The sequence below is a fragment of the Manacus candei genome, unplaced genomic scaffold (genome assembly GCF_025592945.1).
Source record: "Manacus candei isolate 608988 ecotype Guabito, Panama unplaced genomic scaffold, ASM2559294v1 h1tg000024l, whole genome shotgun sequence".
Classification (NCBI taxonomy): domain Eukaryota; kingdom Metazoa; phylum Chordata; class Aves; order Passeriformes; family Pipridae; genus Manacus; species Manacus candei.
In genome coordinates, this window is record NW_026138072.1 from 5,581,617 (window position 1) to 5,604,711 (window position 23,095).

Genomic DNA, 23,095 nt, shown 5'->3' on the forward strand with positions numbered 1-23,095 from the left:
GTCTTGGTCCATAAAATTTACTTATATCACATGCTGCGCAAAATTAGTTAACATACTTCGGGATCACAGAGTGTTCTTGATAAAGTATACCATGCTTATGCACTGTTGTGTTTATACTGAAAAATTCAAAATATCAAGTTAAAGCTGTATAGAGGCTTTGTATCTGTGAACAGGATTAATTTGCAACCTGGGTAATTCCCTCGCAGACAGCACAATTAACTGCACTTATACCTTCCCTCTATTTAGGGAAAGGAACACATAATATTTCCCTCCTAGTTCCAGTTCTGTTTTCTGGGTTGATTAAACTCTTATACCAGAATGCTGACTTGGTGATTTGACATGCAAGTTACCTGATAGCTTTCCAAACATCAAAGCCATCCAAGGGCTTAGTGCCATTGGTATGTCCTCCAGCAAGGTGCACCAGTGTTGGCAGCCAGTCAGAGATATGGATGAGTTCATGACTTTCTACACCTTTTCGTTTCAGCAAAGGACTTGCAACAAAGCCTACTCCTCTTACTCCTCCTTCCCAGAGGGTCCATTTTCTCCCTCTCAGTGGCCAGTTATTCCCACCTGCCAAAGTCTGTCCTCCATTATCTGAAAAACAGGTAAATAAATGGAATTCCTGGTAAGAAAGAAAAAGAACAATCCTCCCCACAACACTTACTCATCTACTGAACAAATATTTTCACTATACAGGCCAATCATGAGAGTACTTGGATAGTGCTGTTAAGTCTTCATGTAACATGTCACACATTCAGAGCAAGTAACAAACATGTTAGTTAACACTTACAAATTACTACAATGAAAAGCTATTGCTAGGCAGAAATAATACCATACCACAAGACAATGATTTAGAAAGACTTTGCTGTGAGCAACTTCTGACCATGATTCAAAGTACTTTTAGGAACCCAAAGCTGCCAGAATCAAAGATTTAAAAAATTTAGTTCCAACTAATTTAAAGACCACAAGAAGATTTGCTGTCAATGCCATCATTAGACTCAGTATACTCTGGTTTCCAAAGTCGTATAGTATGCTTAAAATGGAAACCTGTTATTGCGGTCTCAGGACTGTACTCGTACTCCTAGTTTAGAAGCATTTTTTTCCCCTAGATTTTTAGGCAGCACATTGATTTGTAATGTCAGACAAAACAGAGAGTCTCTCAGGCAGAGGGAGATAGCCCTGACAAAATGAGTTGAAACTAGTTAAAATAGTTAAGTGATTCTAAAATATACTGAATTTATTGTCTGGTGAGAATAACATATAAGATGGTTACAGAAAAAGTTGCATCATGACTACAGTAAATCAGAAATATCTACGTGAATTACAGATAGCTCATGGAACACTTCTTTTCACTGTCTCTGACCAAACTTCCACACTTAGAATAAAATCCAGATTCTTGAAGTTAAGAGAATTAAGGATTCTTTGAAGTTACTTTTAGTTCTGCTGTACAGTTGTTCTTCTTCAAACCTATTGTAATGTTCTCAGAAGAGTCATTGCTGGCAACTCTTTTAAGCATAATTTTCCTGTATTTTAATGAGATAAAATTTCCAATAGTAATTGTTGAACTGACATTCAGTGTAATTTGACGTGTTCATATTGTATTTTCTGATTAAAAACCAGGAATTCGAGGGAAGAAACATGAAGTACATATCCAAGACCTTACAGAAGAGTTTCACTGTAACCACAATAAAATTATCTCCCTTCTGGTTCAGTAATTAGGACCAATTAAACCCCCACTGAACATCTTTCTACTGCACACAGGAGACCATATTTGTCCTACTAAGGAACAAATTATATGTCTCTGTGAAGATTTTGAAAGGTGGAAGCCTAAGCTAAATGAAGCACTTGGTAAATAGAGAACAATTTGAAAAGTGTGAAGTGTTCTGTGGCCCAATTAGCTTCCAGTAGGGTTGCCTGTGTGTCCCGTACTCTTGGGTTAAAAATAAAAGAATTCAGAGCTCTACCAATACTTCTCACACAACAGCGTTGAGCTCTGAGAACTTAAAGAAGTTGCCAATTACAATAAAACAAACAAACAAACAAACAAACACAAAAAAACCCCCAAACCAGTTTCAACAATTCCTTCTACTTGTAATATAAACAGGAATTCTTGTCAGGGATACTCATGGGACAGAGCTTTCATCAGATTTTAATCTTTGGTGGCCTTAGAATAAAAGGCAACTTATCTACACTGTATTAGAGCACAGTTTGAACATACAGTGGGATCAGAACTTAGATATGCTAAATACCTTATCTGTATCACAGACTACTTACTGTCTGTTTAACAGCAGCACATCACATGAGGGTTTTTTTTAATTCCTGATTATCAGCGACAGAGTGGCAAGGAAATTCCTCCAGAATTCATGTTCAAGTGCCACTCCCTGCCTAATTTCTTGACTGAGTTATCACAAAAGTGTTTTAGGGGGAAAAGGATGGTTTCTCTTTTGATTACTGAAGTTTGTTTCCTTTCCAGGTAGGCAGAACAGAACTGATGTGTCACTGGCAGTTTATACATTAGTGGCTCCTTCCACATGGTCTGAACTGTTATTGAGGACTTCAAATGTCAACAATTTGTTAAAGAGGAGTTGGTTACACTGTAGTGAAAGACCATAATGGAGTCTGTCTTCTTCATGGTTGGGCTTCACGAACGAAGATTTGGGAAGGGCTCTACCCACGTTTGTCACAAGCGCGTTGGTGGCTAAAAAGGCCAATACGAGACAGGCATGTTCAATTGCAAAAGGCACAGCAGAAAGACTCCTTAGGTGGTAAATTCTGCAAGGCACGATTCTTTCTGTGTTGTCTTTTCTCCTCAAGGGTGATCCTGTGTGCTTTCTCAAAGGCATCAGCAGCGTTATAGATGGTGTGTCTCCAGACCTCCTGACTGGAGGCCAGAGTAGACCAGTTATAGTGATCAATATGGCCAAGGCTGAGATGTTGTTTCAGGGAGTCCTTGTATCTTCTCTTTGGGGCTCCTCTCTTGCGGCAGCCGGTGGTGGCAAGTTCACCATAGAGCACAATCTTAGGGAGGCAGTGGTCCTTCATCCTGGAGACGTGCCCTGCCCAACGCAGCTGTGTTCTCAGTAACATGGCCTCAGTACTTGTGAGTGCTGCTTGTTCTAGAACAGATGTATTGGTCACATAATCTGACCAGTGGATGTTTAGGATTGTGTGGAGACAGCATTGATGGAAGTGTTCTATGAGGCGCAGGTGGTGGCGGTAGATGACCCATGATTCAGATCCATACAAGAGAGTAAATGGAGTCTGTATTGCTAAAATATTAAGCTAACCACTAAACAATCAGGATGGGGAGGCAATAAACAAGAAGCCACTGATTGCATGGAGTATAGACATGACAGAAAGGTAGGCATGAACAACCACTACAGGACTGTAATGGGTGTTCTTGTCAGTCTAACTTACAAGAGTATGTCTGGACAGCAAGAGACAGAATGGGTATCGGCTGTATATGTGTCATGGATAAACCATGTTCAGATATCTTTCCTCTAAGATAGAGCTGTAGGTGTGGATAATTGACGCTAAAAGCTTGCGTGGATTCAGAATGCCATTGGATGAAAAGATGAAAAAATAATTTATAGTTCTTACATGAAAATATATCACCTCAGTCTCAGGAATTTCTTCAGCCACAAACTGATGAAGATCTGAAAGTTTTCACAAAACTTCTGGTGAAAAGCTCAAATGATTAGCTCCAGTACTCTTTCCTAGATATGTGCTACCAGGCATTGCCATAGTGAGGAGGTGCCTGGCTAGACAAATCCTTCATCTGTGGAAGTACAGCCATTCATTTATGTTCCCAAATAAGTTAATTGTCACTAACTCCTTACACTATTTTAGCAAAGTATTTCAGATATGAAACAAACTTCAAAGTCCATATGGAAACTCCGACTAGTTTACAACACACACTTAAAATCCACTTAGGTATGAGACAAATGGGATCATTGTTCCTTCATGTTCTACACTGGCTTCACATCCAATTCAAAATCCATTTCAAAACAATATTTTCCGAATGATTTATCATCCATTTTTGCAATTGTTTCTCTCCAAGACTCATCCAAATACTTTATCTCAGAAGACAGTCTCCAGAGCAAAGCTTTTGGAATCAAGCTACCCACAGCTAGTGGCCTTGGTTTGCCTATTATTAAAGCTTCAGCCTTGCTACTTCAGCTAAAAACACAAACCTCCCCCGAGCAAGATACTTAATTATTCTCTCCCTCCTGGAGACAAACATCAAATGTGATTTTCATTAAAAATACTGAAATAGTTTGGAAAATGTAGTGAGCAGATGCTTCCTATCTGTAAGATTTATTTTTGTAACTACATCTATATAATTTAGACTGCAGTAGTACCCACAAGATACTACAGGAATTAAAAAAATCATAAAACTAACCAGCTCTTGTCCCTAACGAAATTATGAAAGAGAAGAGAATAAGGCTATACTTAGAAACTATGTTACTTGGCATAAGCATTACCTAGCTAATTTATTGTTTGCTCTCTTGAATGGAAGGATTGCACATTTTTAAAGAGCTTTGTTGCTTGTTGGCTGGCTTGCTTTGGTAGATGTTTAGCTACCTTTATTTTCTCACAGTATTAACCACTCTTATTTATTATTATATATATACGTAAGACTCTTATGTGTTACTTTAAGGAGGGGGGTACCGAGATGCTTTATTTCCATTCTGACAGAATTTTCCTCTACAAGTTGAAATTTGAGACAGCAAAAGAGAACTCTGGGGAGAGACAATCTCACTGATACAAGAAGGAGCCGAAACAGAGTTTGTAGCAGGCATTACCACCATGAACAAAAAAATGCACACAAGACTATGCAGGGTAAATGGCAAAACAACAGAATAAAAGAGAGCAACAGAAGCATCCTGGCCTTTAAAAGGTAGTTTCCATCAACGCTGAATCAACATCAATCTCATTGATCGCAAACAAGTCGGTGTAATCATAAACAACATCTGCAATAAATACTTTTGAGGTCAGGAACTGGTCAGAAGAGTCCCCGGGTACAAAATCCAAGCTCATCTCTAATATTATTATCCTATGCCAATTTACATAACTTATAGAATCATAGAATGTTAAGGGAGTTGGAATGGACCCTAAATATCACCTAGTCCCAACCCTCACTGCCATGGGCAGGGACACCTCCCACCAGACTAGGTTGCTCAAGGCTAGGTTTGGGGCATCCACAACCTCCCTGGGCAACCTGTTACAGTGTCTCACCACTCTCACTTAAAAAATTTCATCTTAATATCTAAGCTAAATTTCCCTTCTTTCCATCTATTCCTATTACTCCTTGTCCTATCACTACAGTTCCTGACAAAGAGTCCCTCTCTGCCTCCCCTGTAGGCTCCATTCAGATACTGGAAGGTTGCTATGAGGTCTCCATGCAATCTCCTCTTCTCCAGGATGAACAGCCCCAACTTTCTCAGCCTGTCTTCAGGTGTTTCAGTCCTCTTATCTACTTTGTGGCACTCTGGACTTGCTACAAGAGTTCCCTGTCCTTCTTATGCTGGGGACACCAGAAATGTACACAGTACTCTGGGTGGTATCTCACAAGTGCAGAGCAGAGGGGGAGAATCACCTCCTTCCACCTGCTGGTCCCACTCCTTTTCAGGCAGCCCAGGATTCAGTTGGCTGTCTGGGCTACAAGTGTAATTCTATTTTTATTCTATGTTGTCCTTCAGTACCCAAGGAACAGGAACCTAATATAAACTGAATGTACCATCACACACACAAAAAATTATCACACTGAATACTTTTATTGGAACTGAAGCTAACAAAATCAGTAGTTCTGAAGCTCCCCTTAAACCAATGCTGTGCTTCTAAATCCAAAACACCTCCACATTTCCTGTTAGTTTCTCCATTTGAATGTATCTGTGGGACATGCATCCTGACAAAATAGATTGACATGAAACTCTTCAGAAGAAATAACTTTTGTCTTCAAAATAGTCATACACAGTACCTTAACCTCTTGAATACTTTTTAAAGTACTGGCAAAGTTGATCCTCTGTAAATATCATGCATTGCTATAACAAAACTAAAGTTTTGAAGTAAGAACTTCTGTCATCTGTTTTAATTAAAATATCTGTGAAAAAATTAACTGTTTTTCTTCTAACTCTAGCAATTACTCAAATATGCCTTCAAGAAAAACATTGTTTCTTAAAGGACTATTTCTACATTCTTTCATACTTCTATTTACATTTAATCACTTTCTCATTCATCTTAAAGTCCATACAACATTGTTCACATTAAGACATTTTAATGGAGTGAGTTGAAACAACAGAAGTACATAGCACCTCCATCCCAAAAGAATTTGGGCGAAAATAGGACATATTTCCCACACAGAAAATATAATCTATTCTCAAAAAGCAGGTGGCTGTCTTTCAAACAACTGTGATTTTCATATTAAAGATAATGAAGAGGAAAGGTTCTTTTAAAAAAATTATTTAATAAAAACCTTTCAGCATAAGAAAAATAAATGCAAAATAAAGCTTGTGTGTCTTGAATATATAGTATACCTTTAAAAATAAAGGCAAATATTTTCTTCTCACAAACATCTGCTTTTGTAATTAATATTGTCATACACATGAGAAACAGTTTAATTTGTTAAATCTGTAATTTCTAAACTGTAAAAGATGTTTTGCAGGAGTTTTTAAAGGAATCAATAAACAAAACTAAACAGAGAGGCCCTTCTGTTTCTCCCAAACACTTCTCTGAAGATCTGCCAGCTGCCATTTTGACTAGCACAGTGTATACATGCAGTGATGTGGGATGTATGTAATTAGTAAACAGTTTAATGATTAAGAGTTCTTTAAAGAGGAGATGGACAATAAAAAACAGCAATAAAGGAATTCTGAGAGCAGTAACTAATGAAGCATGGATTCAAGTTTTCAGATGGACTCACTGTTTTACAGAATTACCCTGGAACTGAAGCTGTACAGTCTGCTTTGTACTGTGAAGATAACCCATACTGGCAATAGATACTCAAAATTACGGAGAAAGTTTCATTTGGGATTTGTACCTCATTAGATAGTAGAAAACCAAAAAAATGGAAAAGTGTTGACTTAAGAATAAACTCTGACAAATGTCCTCCTCAGGATCATAAATATCTTTTGCCTGTGCACATTCCTTGCCATGTCCACAGTGGTTACTGAACTCAGGGGCAATATGAATAGCATTAATAGATTTGCTAACACTTCGAGCATCAGAGCTCACTCCTCTGAGAAATTCAGTTTAAACTGATCAATGGGCTTGAAATTTACTGCTGGGAGGACAAATTAAATGGAAACAAGACTGCAATATTGTATAAGGCCAGTTCTCTAAGAATGTAAGCTTAATTTTGCCTAGTTGTATGCACAAAAGAATTGTTATTGTCTATGTAGTGGAATGAAAAATATTAAAAAAGCTATAAAGAAGCCTTTATGTTTTACTTTTTGGATGGTGAGAAAAACACTGTTTTCTCCAGTTTCCAAAGACCACTTAAGTACAGTATGGCCAACACCCTAACTTCTCCACCATGGGGACAAGTGGCCCAAGCAACTTCCTTCCTGCAACTTCTACTCCCTGCACATTCTATCTTAGCAGCTTCTGATTGTGACATTGCCTCACATGAATGGTCTAGAATAAAGGTACTATTTTCTCTGCAAATAGGCCAGAAACTGTCTTTATTTAAAGACCTTCCTCACTGCTTTTTTGTCAACTCTTAGGGCTTAAGTGTGTCAATTAAAATTTTTCTTTCGCCTTTTTTTCCCAAAATAAACAGTGTGCTCCTTGCAGAGGACCAAGCCTCGTTCCAATTACACTATAGAAAAGTGATTTTTTTTTTTTTAACAGAGCATACTTTTTTTTAATCCCTGGTAACCACTCAGGTAAGTGCATTCTTCTTTCAACCACAACTGAGCTACACACCACAGTCCCATTGACGTGCCTGGCAAATTGTTCTAGACAAGCTCCTCAGAGAGGGATTCCTGGAATTTCTCCACAGATTCTTCCAGGACTGTATTTGGTGCTGTTACTAAGCAGTTTTCACTCCAGCATTTCTTTTCGGTCTTTATATATTTTTAGTTCAAATAATAGGAGGCTACCCATAGCCTTCTCACCAGAAAAAAAAAATCACTCGCTGACTACATTTACTGTGCAAATTGTGTTAGACAGTGAGAATACCTCATAAACATATGCATGGTTTACATAAACTATCCTTAACTTCTATTTATTTTAAACCTTCCGTTCTGTGACAATGATAAAAGTGCATCTAAGTTTGTGTTACATATTATACAACCTGGATTACAGTATCACAACTGTAATCTTAAGTATGTGTCCTAATTATCATGGCAAGTTTAACAATTGGTTTCAGCATTTGTAGAACAAAGAGTGATCTAAGAATATGGAAAATCTTTATGACAATAACTCTAGAAAATACAGCAGGAATTAATTACTTCCTACAAGAAAAATAACTGTCTTAAGAGAAAAAAATATCTTTCAGTACAGCAATCCAAGGGGTTAAGTATTTCTGAACTGTTTCGCACTGTATATGTCTCAAAGCAGAACAAATTCTTCGTAAATAAACTTCAGCAGTAAGTAACAGAAGCCAAAAACTGCTCGATACCACACATACAAAATTAAACATGCAAAATACTTTATGCAAATGAAGTTTATTAATTTAAATACTTCCCTTGGATACCTACATTCATTTTTTAAAATAGCTATCAAAAGTTTAATACATCTGCATGTATATAACTCATATATCCACAGAGCAAAAAATAACCAGCCAAGATTTACCAGCCAGGAATCAGTCAAAAAATAAAAAAAAAAAGAGGGAGAAAAAAATCACGGGTTGTGTACCAAGAAAGTCTTCGACTATGCAACCACTTTTTTATCCTATTCAGAACACAGCACAAAGAAATTATTTGACATAGTACATCTGCAAAGGCAAAGTAAGAAGAAAACTTGACTTTAAGTATCTAGAATTATAACTACAATTAGATATTACAACTCAATTCACTATCTGTTTATCATGTACTCACGATATCTATAACCAACCATTAGAGTCTTTAAATATCTAATATAGCACTTCTGGTTCCTGTTTACCAACACCCACATGTCCTTTTTTCCTGAAAACGGTTACAAAACACTTGCCAAATATTCCTACTGTATCTACAGTACTTTTCAAAACCAACACTGGCATGCCCTAGCTCTTTTTCTCTGTTTCCACCTGTACTTAAACTCTTTTTTTTTTGAATTGATGAATTTCTCTGAAGTTGCAAGAGAAAACTCCCATACCCTTTAATTTCTCCTCAAGGGCCCCTGCAGTAAGCTGATCTAGCACACATCTGTCTGATATGTAAACCATGCCAAGTTCTGTTTGAAAGCCTTGTCTAAAGCCACACAATATTTTTAAAGTGAGTACAGACCAGAAGAAAAAAACAGCTTTGGTTTATTTTATAATGCAGGGTATTTCAATATGTTACTCAATTAAAGCATCTTCAAAATAAGGAGAAAAAGGAACCTTTTAAACTTCTGTTAATGAAACTAAAGGCTGCTAACATCCTATAGCCATCAACTAGATGTAATCTAGCATGAAATACATGCACAAAGTGTGTGAAGGGGAAATACGGTCAATAATAACTCCTGTTCCGGTTTCTTGCTTCTGATTAATACATTATTGGCTTTATGAAGAAGAGGGTGCAACTAAAGTGGTTTCTCTTTGCTAAACAGACCAACAGAGTACCTCCTATATGCTCCCTCTTTGCATTTAAAATGAATAATTCTTGTAATTGTAACTCAGAAGATTGTTTAGTTTTCAAGTGCATTTGCCTTATCTCCCTACCAAACAGAAGAGATATGTCCATATGGTAGACAGTCACTAATAAAAGGAGGACTGGGTAAGACTGACATATGACTGCAAGTATGATGGGAAGAACTGAATTTCAAGCATTAAATTTTCTAAGTGCAGACACTGTCCAATAGCTGGCAGCACATAGGTGGTTTTATTCAGTAAAAATATTCGGAAGTTTATTTTGAATACATTTGGGTTTCTTTCTCTGCTCCTGGAAGCAGTGTGACTCTCTTAGAACAAACCTAGTGGTGTAATCCAAAAAATATTATGGATCTAATTAGAAGGCATATTTATAGCAGCTTTTAGAGCAAAAAAAGCAGGAAGTCAGGCCAGTGTTACTGTGCTTACAGACACTCTGTATAAGCAGCAATCAGCCAAAATCAATGCATCTACACTTTCAGCTGTATGGAAAATACCTGACCTCAGACCTGCTAGTTTTATATTTTAGGCTGCAGTTGTAAGGTAAGAAGACAGGGTCTGATCCCAACTGTGAAGAGAGGAGCTGGTGGGAAACTAGTTTTACATTTACTGATAATCAGAGTGATATACAAGAAAAGATGTCCCTGACTTCACATGCAGCAGAGGCTTTAAGGTGCGCATGGCCTGCAAGGAGGCTGACAGCCTTAGAAGATCCTTATTTCACTCTTCTCCATTGTCATTTGATGGGGAGGGCAGAAATGACTACTTCGACCTAACACTCTTTTTGTTTCCTTTTAAAAAGAAAAAAAAACACCAAAAAACCCCCAACCAATGAAAAAAAACAACAAAAAACAACCCAAACCCCAAAAACAGAAAACCACTTCCAGGGATGCGAAGCTGCCAAACCTTAGAATTACATGCAACCAGCAGAGACAAATGACCTAATATACAGGCATTAAAGCCTCAGGGTTCTTCCCAGAACCCACGTTTTCCATCCTAATATCCTATACGCCCTCTTTCTTGAAGTTTACTTGAGCTGAGGCTGCTCCAATTGCCTTCTGTCACTTCTCTGGCACACAATAAACAGAGCAATCTGGAGTTCATTTAAGTAGTTTAGCACATCAGGATACAGCTGGGAAAGGTTTTGGGAGAAAGGCTGGGTAGAGAGAAGAGGGCTGCACACAGTCCAACCAAGGCTGCGTGCAAGAAGGCAGGGCAGATGGGCACCTTCCAACACCACTGCCTGCAGACAGGGAAAGCTGCCCCATGATGAAACTCTCCAACCAGCCCAGGAACTGGAGAAGCTTCAGTTTGGGAAATTAGGAAGTCCGCTCCAAACAGTAGGAGTGGCAGGGCTACTACTCTGCATAAGGAGTATTAGAGCTGATCCTTGGATATCCAGTACAGAATCACAGAATATATTGAGCTGAAAGGGACCCACAAGAATCATCAAGTTCAACCTTAGCCCTGCACAGGACCATCCCCAAGAGTCACACCATGTGCCTGAGAGTATCACCCAAACACTTCATGAACTCTGTCAGGCTTGGTGCTGTGATCACTTCCCTGAGGGGCCTGTTCCAGTGCCCAAACACCCTCTGGGAGAAGAAGACTTTTCCAATACCTAACCTAAACCTTCCCTGATACAACTTCAGCAGCAACCCAACTCCTCCTGTGTGTCTGTGACTTTTTTATTTTACCATCTACAAGCTGGATCTCTTTTTTTCGTCTTTAGACATGTGCATTGGCTTTACACAGTGCAAGCGATGACTTGATTCCGGCAATTGGACAGATTTACATCTGTTTTTCACATCACTTTTGTTTGAGAGGAGTGACTTGAGTTTTCAATCACTTGGGGCCCTAGCTATACCCATAATATATTGACTCAATTCACTACCAGAAAGAGATAGATACCTGCTGGCATAAAGATATAAAAAAAGGAAACAAAAGTCTTCAGTTATTACTTAGTACAGGAGACATTTGGAAAAAGTGCACCTTAGTAAGAAGTATGTGTCCCTAAGTTAGTTCTCACACCAAGCACAAAACCACAAAACCTGAAACTCTTCACTCTAAAAAGTAAAGAAAATAATATTCTTTATAACACTGGTCTTAGAGGTGAGATGAAAAGGGCTAATTGCTTTGTGATCTGTTTTAACTATTTTCTCTGCCGTAGGCTACTTCATTCTCCTAGAAATTGAGATGAAACAAGACAGTTAACTGGATAAGGTGAAAATGTATCAATCTTGTATGGGTACATTCGGCATTGTCTAGGCCTCTCCCATCAGTCACCTCAGCTTTTGCTAAATGCAACCAAGCTTACAGGGGAGTTATTTGACAAGTTAATGTGGCGAGACAGAAACATAACTAATGAAGAGAAATGGAAGTTTACATAAATAATTTCTGTTCACTTTAATAGTAATCTAAGCAGTGTTTTTAACCAGTTTTCATAAATCTGTTTTTCAGAAATGGATTATGTTTTCCAGGTAGGAAAATGGCAGATAACCTATTTGCTGAATGAGTGTTTCAGAGTAAGTTTATATTTGTTATTTATTCCTTTAACATCTTTGCTTGGTTACAGGTAACAATGGCTGAATAACATACTGCTGAACCTAAGAAAAAGGATGTTAAGCCAGACAAAACTGAACCTATTTTCTCCAAATAAACAGTTATGCTTAATATTTTCCTCCTTCATTTGGTCACATCAAGTGACTGACAAGAAGGAACACTTGAAATTTTTAACTTATTAATGGTTATTTTTTTCCAACTTTGTGATTTATTGTTTTCCCAGATACATGCCAAAACATGCCCTCTTCTAACTACTCCCATGTTTCAGTCTCTGCAATATGCCTGCAATAAGGTCACAGCAATTTCCTCTTGGCAAGATCCAACCTTTCTCCAATATCATCATCCTTGAACTTTCTGCCACTTTTGATCGTATTTCCTGAATCCTGAAGTTGTGAAATCTCTCCTCTTGGCAACTATCTAGCTGTACAGACCACATTCAGTACTTAAATACACACTATAACTCTCACAGATTTCAAAGGGGAGTTGTTCGTATGCACAACAGAAACAACTGCAGACTTCAAAGGAATAGCTGAATTGTATATTTTGCTCTTGTTGGGCATTATAGTTTTTATGGTTTTGCGCCTAATGATCATTCCCTAGAATGCTTACCCTGGAAACTGTCCTTTACAGGTTTTCCTTTTCCATTCCTTGAAGTGGGTAAGAAGCTGAAAAATCTACCTTGCACTAACAGATTCCTCTGCTCAAAGACAGTGTTTCACTATAAACAAAGCTTTAGTCAAATGTTTCACCCATACCTCAGAAATAGGTTAATCCTTTCATTTTCAGAAGACATCTTGCCTTCTTTGCTGTGCAAATTTCTTATCTAATGTAATGATATTAAAATAATAAAGCACATCTGCTTTGTGATTCAACTTGTGCCGGCCAAATGAGTTTCTGCCCAATTGCTCGTCATCCCTGATGCCACCAACAGTCAGAATTTACCTTCTTCTCTGTATTACTGACCAAACCACTCAACCAATCCTCCCTCAGCCTACTTAGTCCAAACTTGCATTAACAAATGTCAGTGGGCTAGGTCACTGCAAATGAGGTAATGGTGGCACCTCGAGTGGTGAGCAATCCCAGTCTCCACAATTACAGTTGCAGTTTTATCTTCCTCATAAGGACTTCTGCCCTCATCAGTAACCACCACCTGACCCATACATGTGAGTCCAGAAGTCTCGTCTTCCTCATACTCCCACTTTAGAAGGGGAGTTACTAATTTTTCAAAAGTCCAACTTCAGGTTTCTCTCAGGATTATGGAATATGTGACCCATTAAATTAGTCAAGGTCTTCAGGTCCATGTTTTCCCAAAGCCTATCTCCTCATTTGCCTTAGGCTGCAGCAAGGCTCTGACTGTACTAATTTAAAGAATAGAGCTAATTAAAAGCTCTCAGATCACACAAGGGATCAACAGTTCCTAAAAACGGCTGGTATCATTGCAAGTGTGCTTACTCTTAACATAGTTCCATCAAAATTACTTGGTTTAATAAACTGAAACTACTGTAGCTATTAAAAACATTCAAGCTACCCAAGGTCACTTGGAGAGAATCACAGGAAGCCACATGCAGTCCCTGAGCGCAGCTGAGAGACCCCAGGGGCAATCGCTTGTGAAAGGAGGCACCTGTGGGCAGAAAAATCCCCTAACCTTAGCCCCACACATCAGCATTGCTGTCTACAAAGTTATTCTTCCTCCTGAGGCATGCATTTTTCCTTTTATTTTTTTTTTGCCATTGAATTCTTTCTGCTACCTTTGACTTTCTAATGAACTGTAACTGATGGTCAGCAGTAGTTTATCTCTCCCAGTCAATCTTAGCCATTTGTGGTCAGTAAAATGTAATTATTAAACTGTTTTAGAAAAAAGCTTTGCTTTTTCAATCCACTGAAATCAGTGGAATACAGCCTGATGGCAGGAGAATATGAATTTATATCATTTGCAGTCACAATTGCAATGAGAAAAGTAATGGAATGCACCTTTTTTTTTTAACCCCCATGAGTAATGGGAAAATTCTATTGAATGGAAGAATACTACTGAAAAAACTTGTGACTTAATACAAAAAGCATGCATAGGATGCCATTCTTAATATTCACTTGTTACAAATGCTTATATGATTGCAAAACATGTTACATTGCTGCAGTGCAAATAGAAAGAAGTAGACTTAAAACAGACTTAAGGAGATACAACTATTAAAACTGTCATTAAATTCTGCATAGCACATGTCAGCATACTCTATTTCATTGCTAATTTGATAAAGTATATACTTGCAAGATACCAGAAGCAGTGTAGTGCTTCATTCTCTGCAGTGATCAGTAATAATCTTTTGCATATTCTAAACATGTAGATCATCTACAATACAAGAAGCCAGTAATGAAAAACCTGCTGCATTATTTGTTTTTATGTGTCATTGGCTAGAGCCATTTAATCTAAAATATAAGTGAAATTACTGCTGCAGATTTCTGGTTCTTCCCAACTAGTTCAAGCAACTCTGGAATCTTAATACAGCATTCAGGGTCAGCTCACTTCAATGCAGACAAAGCTCTGGCTGTACTTTAACCTGAGAAAACACAATTGGAGGTCAAAAGTAGGAGCAGGCACAGGCAGCATTCCACACAGCAGTAGTGCTCAAAGTTCAAATAAAACGTGAGGGTGTTCCTTCCTGCCTAAAGAGAAAAATAAAGATAGATGCTGTAGAGTGAGAGACAGATATTCCAGTCATAGGAGGCAATGAAAGTATCCAGAAACACGGATATTTCAAAACATAATAAAGAGGAACATATAGAGAAAGCAGAGGAACAATTAAGACTGAACCGTAAGGAACTCAAAAATACAAAGAAGGAACCTTTCAAAAGGAGGGGAAATTAGATTATTAGTTCCAGTATTAGTACAAAGAGAGAAAAGAAAACTGCAGGGGACACTGCAGTAAGAGCTCTCCAAGCCATTTTCACATCAGACATTTACACAATCTGATACATTCACCTGTGGCCAAATCTCAACATCCACTGACATATGGACTTCATGCATATGGACTTCAGTGTTTCTTTTGGTATTTTTAACTCAAAAATCTGTAAAATGTATGGCTTCCTTGGCATTTGGAACACTTCCATTCTGACCCTCTAAGTAAAATCTGCTGGTTTTACTCTCTCACAAATTAAGGCAGAGAGGGAAAATCCTACTCTTTTAATGTATGCTAAAGTGAAATCACCCACAAATATAGATCTGTTATATTTTGCACATAACAATGACATGAAATAATGAAAAGAGAGAGAGAGTAAAGAATATGAAGGACAGTTGTGTAGAGCTTTTATTTCGAAGCTCTTAAATTCTTCTGTACAGTTTAGCCTAGGAGCATACTTCAGTTCTGGAGTATTCATAAATTACAGAACAGATGTACTAACCAAACCATAGTTTATATGAACATATATGAAAAAAATGAAAAAGCAGAGAAGGAAAACAGATCCAGAACATCTCAGCAGGGATTCAAGTAACCCTTTGCAGATACTACTTATTTGACTAAGGTGATCTTACAACACCTGCAACTTCTTCCAAATTCTTAAACCAGATCAGACAAAATTGCATGCTTCTTTCCCAAGCGAATCAGTGATTGATTTTCCCTGTGTTTCTACAGGGCTGTTCATGATTAACAATGTAAGTCTCCTGGAGAAGCAGTATTTCTAAATAAATATGAAAGCTTTCTGTCAGACAGTTCTACGTTGTTCCAAACAATATTTATCAGTAACAAAGGAAACCTAAAAATGTATATAAAATTCAAAGTTCAGTCTATTTGTTTTAGTTCTATTAAACAATTATTGAAGAAATACTGAAACACAAAACTGTAAAAAGCTAAGGAATTCCATTTTGATAACTTTGTATGATCTTCTGTAATATAATGCAGTGGTGGATTTCTCAGTCCTGAGAGATAAGGGTCAGGCAAAGAGTGAAGTCAGGACCCTGAATTTTAGGAAAGTGAACTTCCAGCTCTTCAAGTTAGACTCCCTGGGAAACTGCCCTTGGGGACAAGGGGGTAGAATAGAACTGAGGGACCTTTAAGGAAACTTTCCACAAAGGGCAAGAGCTCCTGATCCCCAGGAGTAAGAAATCAGGGAAGGAAGGCAATGGCTGAGTCAAGACCTGACAGTCAAATTAAAGGGCAAGAAGGAAATGCACATGCATTCCAAATATGGAAGCAGGAACAGGTATCCTAGGAAGAGTATAGGGATGCAGTCCAAGATATGCACCAAGGAATAGTTGGAGCTGTGCATAACAAGAATAACAAGAATAACAAGGACTTCTACAGGCAGAAAAGGAAAGTCAAGGAAAGTGTACACCCTCCAATGAGGGGATAAACTGGCAACAAAGGCAAACTGGTGACAAAGGCTGAGGAGAAGGCTGAGGTCCTCAACAACTTTTTTGCCTCAGTCTTCACTGGCAGTCTCTCTTCTCACACTTCTCAAGTGGATGGACTACAAGACAGGGACTGGGGGAGCAAAATCCTTCTCACTCTAAGAGAAGATCAGATTCATGACCACTTGAGGAAACAGAACGTACATAAGTCTATGGGACCTGACCAGATACATCCCAAAGTCCTGAGGGAACTGACTGATTGAATTGCCAAGCTGATCGATCTCCATGCCATTTGCAAAAGTCATGGTAGTGAGGTGAAGTCCTTGTTCCTTGCAGACTGGAAAAAGGGAAATACCCATCTTTAAAAAGGGTAGAAAGGGAGACCCTGGGAACTACCAACCTGTCAGCTTCACCTCTGTGCCTGGGAAGACCATGGAATAGATCCTACTGTACATGGAGGACAGGGAGGTGATTCAGGATAGCCAGCATGGCTTCACCAATCCTGACCTGGTTGGTCAAGCCTGACCAACCTAAATGGCCTTCTCAAACAAAGTGATTATATCAGTGGACAAGGGAAGAGCTAAGGACATCCTTTAACTGGACTACTGTAAAGTTTTGATGCATTCCCTCCTGATGATCCTTCTCTCTAAATTGAAAAGAGATGGATTTGATCCGTGGACTATTCACAGGATGATGAACTGGCCCAATAGTCACACTGACAAAACTGGTCAATGTCTCAGTGTCTGGATGGAGATCAGTCATGAGTGGTGTTCCTTGGGGATCCATACAGGGACCAGTGCTGTTTAATATCTTCGCCGATGACACGGTCAATGGGATTGAGTGCACTCAGCAAATCTGCAGACAACACCAAGCTGAGTGGTGTGGTTGACATGCCTGGATCCCATCCAGGGGGACCTGGACAAGCTCCAGAAGCAGGCCCATGGGAATCTCATGAGATTCAACAAGGCCAAGTGCAAGGTGCTGCAGCCGGGTTAGGGCAACCCTGGTATCAGTACAGGCTGGGGGATGAAGAGATCAAGAGCAGCCCTACAGAGAAGGACTTGGGAGTATTGGTGAATAAAACCCTGGACATGAGGCAACAACGTTCACTCACAGCCCAGAAAGCCAACCATTTCTTGGGCTGCATCAAAAGCAGTGTGGCCAGCAGCCAAGGGAGGTGATTCTGCCCCTCTTGTCTGCTCTCATGAGACTCCACCTAGAGCACTGCATCCAGCTCTGGGGTCCTCAGCACAGGAAGGATGTGGACTTCTTGGAGAGGGTCTACAGGAGGAAGAAGACGGTCAGAGGTGCTGGAGCACCTCTTCTATGAGGAAAGGCTGAGAGAGTTGGTGTTGCTTAGCCTGGAGAAAAGGTGGCACCTCATTGCAGCTTTCCAGTACTTAATGGGGGCTTAGGAGAAAGAGATTTTACCAAGGACTGTTGTAACAGGACAAGGGACGATGGTTTTAAACTAAAAGAGGACTGATTTTGATTGGATAGAAGGAAGAATTTTTTTATGATGGGGGTGGTGAAATAGTAGGACACATTGTCTGGAGAGGTGGTGGATGCCCCATCCCCAGAAACACTGGATGGGGCTCTGAGCAACCTGATCTAGTTGAAGATGCCTCTGCTCAGTGCAGGGGGGTTGGACTAAATGACCTTTAAAGGTAACTTCCAACTCAAACCATTATGTCATTCTATAAAATCAAGCTATATTAAGAAAACATAATAGCAAATATTAAAAAATATGAGTGCTCTACAGAACAGATTTAGTATGTAGTCATGTCGCTGAGTGATTCTTAGTGACATTAGAAGTAGTATTCCTCTTTTTCTTCCACATTTGAAGTTCAAAAGTTGGCTATTGAAGAAATTTAGGTTCTAACAGAGTAATGGCAGTATACAAAATTGTACTTATCTCCTTTGTTATGAAACCAGCTGATCAGTAAATATCATATATTTGGGTATATCTTAATATTTAATACCTTTAATAGTATTTGGTCACTTAATAGCACCCAAGACAACGTACAGGACAAGGAAGAAATTCTAAAAGTTGTACAAGGAAGAATTCTGAGGAAAACCAGAGAAAGCTTATTTACTTAAAGTTTTTCTAAGCTTTTTTGATATCACCTATAGTGTTACAATATGACTGGATGTGGCACAGTGCTAGCACAGTGCTAGCACAGTGGTGTTGGTCAAAGGTGGGACTCAATGATCTTGGAGGTTTTTTCCAACCTTAATGATTCTATAATTAGAAGATTGTACCATAGTCTCTTTTCACTTTCCACAGGAAGTGACAGACATTCCACCCTTTGGATATCTAAGATGGGCAACAAAGGAAATGGATAGAAAACCATATTCACTAGGTCCTAGTAAAATAAGGAAGGAGTAAATTCTTTAATTTCAAAAAAGGAATTTCCTCCTTCCTTTTCCTCATATATCTGATATATTTCCACTGTACAACACCTGAGCTCAGAATGATGAAAGCTTAAAATTGGAAACTCAAACTCTCATGAATTTGGGACTTTTTTCCCTTTTCTTGTACTATTGCATCAAGAGATTTTACAAGTTGTAAACAGCACCAACAGAAACACACTTCTAATGCTGAATGTTACAGCATCTAAAGCAATCCTACCCCTGTGCCACTGTCAGCCAGGCAGCACAGTTCCCTTAACTGGATGAATTACAAGGGATGATTGATTGAGGACAGGTTTTTCAACCACCTTTGTCTCACTGATCCAAAACAGTATGAGCCATTAAATTGGACAACAGATGATATTGCTTCTTTTTTTCATTCATGTAATTCTGGTTTTTTTTCCCAACACTAAGTTGTTTATTTTTCTCTCTTATATTGTAATACTGCATTTTAAAAATCAAATTCAATTCAACCTTGAATACTAGCAACTATATATGTTCCCTTAATTCACAACAACTAAACAATAATGAGTGTAACAAGTATAGAAAAGGATGGCAGAAATAAGATGGCATATCCAATTCATTCACAGTTTAGTTTTGTAAACATTTACTACATGTTACATATATCGTGCTCCTTTGAAAAGCTGGGGCTTTATGAGCAATTTTATACTTAATCAGAACCTCATGGAGGTCAGCATAAAGGTCTATCTGTCTGAAGCAGAACAGGAACATATATTAAAAGTTAACTGGGAAATTATTTCATATGTAACTCACAGATTTTAAGAAGCCAATTTAACAATGTTAGTGTCTTGGTATTGTTGAAAACAGAGCATGTCAGTGAAGTGACTAACATTACCTTCAATATTCCTATAAAAGAGATTTCTGAAGTTTGCAACTCAAAATAAATAAAAGGAGTAACATGCAACATGCAAACAAACCCAGACAAGTACAAAAGATAGAAGGTGGGACAAACCTGCTATGCCTATACCTTTTCTCCCTGATGAGGAGACTACAGAAGAGCCAAACCCCAGAAGTTTTGTTTACATTAAGTGCTGACATCTCTGTTCCATAATGCAAATCTGGACTTTGTATGATTTTGTTTTAAACACTAAGGAAATTACAGAGGCAGTCAATAGGTCATAGTAGTAGAAAGCAAAGAATGGGAACTACAAGCAAGAGTGATACAACATTTTAAAACCCTCTCAGTTATTTAGCAGACATGATCCCTCCACATATCATTTAATATGTACTTATTTAAAAATGAAGTGACAAATATAAGCAGGAAACAAGTCTGCACGCATAACATTCATACACAGAAGTTCGAATGTAAACTACAATCAGTTGCCAATATCAACAAAACAAGCAGGCAGTTAGCTCTTGGTTTGTCTTGGTGGGGTTTTTTTAAATCTTTTTTAATTTTCTGTGTGAAATTTTATATATGTGAAAGGGAATTATATAGCACTTACTACTGCCAGACACAGTATTAGCAAACATCAAACAGCTTTAATGCACAGCTCTGTAAATGCATCTCATTTTTGACCTCCAACATTCTTGCTGAAAGTCTAGGTCACAGAACAGGACATCAGAGCCCTTCCTTTGTGTGATTTAAGCTCATGGTTGTGACTCACAGTTAAACAGAGAGTACTGTCAATAACATTGGTAAAGGATGACATTTGGAGAAAATTTCTCCCCTCTGATCTTCACAGCATAAATAACGCTTAGTCTGTACATGTTCCAAGTGCAAGACTCCTACTGAAGTTTCATTTAAAAAAAAAAAAAGAGTACAGAACACACAGCATAGATCTCCACTGGTGATAAGAGGCTCACTGCATGAATTAAAGAACAACTTTGCCCTTAATTTGATCTCAAGCTCTTCCCTGCTTCTCCATATTCCATCCGAAAGATCCATGTGTAGCTGTGTTTTTCAGTCATGTTGCAAGTGTGACAGAAGAGAAGCACACTGCCTCTGATGGCTAATGCGAAAGACGTACTTCCAATGAACGAAACCAAAATCATTTGGTTAAGATCAGTTGATGAGAAAACATCTGTTGTGTACTTCAGTATGATGATGTATACTCTCAGCAGAAGGAATAACAGTGAATGTTCAATGTAAGCAGCAGAAAAGCCTCTCTGTCTTCAGGCTGACGCATTACTGTATTTTCAGTATTAATACAGATTTTTTTGTATATGTGTGATGGAAGAACCATTGAAAGCCTTTCAATTAGAGGGACAATAGAAAACTACACCTTCTACTATAAAATTCTGCTAATGTAATTATAGTTGTGCTTTAAATACAACCATAGGGCTTTTATTTTCCATCAAGGGAACATAATACCCCTCCTGCATCAGAGCACCATTTGCTGAGCAACTTTACTGTGCATTAACAGAGTCACTTTCACCTAGTTGTGCTCATGTAAATCAACCTCTATGGTTTTTTGTAACTCACCAGAACTGTCTCTTTATAGTGTGATTGAAGGTGCTTGCAGCTAAGGCATCTTTGCTTATTTCCTCTTAGGAAGCAGCAGATGCTCAGGCAATAGATGTCCAGGCATCTTCCTCACTAGAACACACCAAACCTCTCAGAAACTCCCAAAAGACCAATTCAAACAGGTCTTCAGATCTATAATAAAAAAATCTGATAACACAGTCTTCAAAATTAGCAACTCCAACACCACAGACAGAGAATAACTGCCCTAACCAGTCTGTCCTTCAGCTGGCTTGGACAATCTGCAGTTAGAAGTCTCTCTGAAGTCCCTTAGCAGCAAAAGTGAAGGAACAGGAGTTCATACAGGAACAAAGGCATCAAGAAGATACCAAAATGCCCTTAGAGAATCAGTGAAAGTGAGATTCATAGTCTCAAAGTAGGCACTGGAAATAAGAAAAAAAAATCCCAGTATTTCCTAAGACAAAAGCCGTAATATGCTCGCTGGAATGCAGGGGAAAAAAGAAAAGGGCCATATGAAATTCGGGGGGAAAAAACCCTAGAGGTGTGAGAGAAAGAAACTGTATAAATATCAGTATGTCCAAAACAATCTGTGCTCTTATTAATCATAATTCTAAAATGATAAAAAGACTCTCTTTTTGAGTGAAAACAGTCATCGATGTCACATGCTTCATTATGGAAATGATTTATGCAGTTTCCTCTTTGCAATGTTCCACGTGTTCTACTTTTCAAAGCCCTCTTACAGCAACTAGCAGGCACTGCAGTGCCAACTCACATTTAAAAACTGAGAGACATCATGGAAGAAAGAGAGGTAAGGAGTTTTTCTCCAAAATGTTTTAGTATATTAAAAAGCTGAAAGTTAAATAAAGTAAAGGATGCTAGCTTTAATTCAGAATTGAAATTAAGAGGTCAGATTCCTTTGCTTTATTGGTGGCAAGTTTATACCAAAATTATTTGTAATACCTTGTAGAAACTATAAACACATCATATTCACAGCAAATCCCCACTTCTATTAGAAGAAGGTTCTTCACCCAGAGGATGGTTGGGCACTGGAACAGGCTCCCCAGGGAAGTGGTCACAGCACCAAGCCTGACAGAGTTCAAGAAATTTGGACAATACTCTCAGGCACATGGTGTAACTCCTGTGGTGTCCTATGCAGGGCTAAGAGTTGGACTTGATGATTCTTGTGGGTCCCTTTCAACTCAGCATATTCTGCAATTCTATATTTGAAGCAAAATTTGGACTCTAAGCCAGCATTAACAGTTCTGAGGTAAATTTGTGCCACTTTAATGCTTTTCATGACCTTTATTTTAAGTCAAGGCCCTCTTCAAGGACATTGGTAGTTACACTCTTTTGCGACTGCTAAAAAGAAAAATACACCCTATGTCTCATGCTCTTTGATTTCAAGTGGATGAAAGGCCATTCATGGGTACCCAACACTGTTGCACCCTTTTTCATCTGTTTTGCTTAAACAAGCAATGAATTCATTGTCACCAATGACCTCATTAGCATAGACTTACTTGCATCTGCAGTATAAAAAGTGCTCCATAAAAAGAAATTCTATTTT

At 38.4% G+C, this 23,095-nt stretch overlaps 1 protein-coding gene across 2 annotated transcripts in view; it reads right to left on the reverse strand.

Annotated features, from left to right (window-relative positions):
• ARSB (arylsulfatase B) overlaps positions 1-23,095 on the reverse strand; it is a 78,106-nt gene that overhangs the window by 46,097 nt on the left and 8,914 nt on the right. For both annotated transcript variants that reach the window (XR_007904627.1, XM_051788103.1), the window contains exon 5: positions 351-594. Coding sequence is in view for 1 of the 2 variants with exons in the window: in XM_051788103.1 (XP_051644063.1) it covers positions 351-594 (244 nt within the window). In the remaining variant the exon portion in view is untranslated. The remainder of the gene's footprint in view (positions 1-350; positions 595-23,095) is intronic.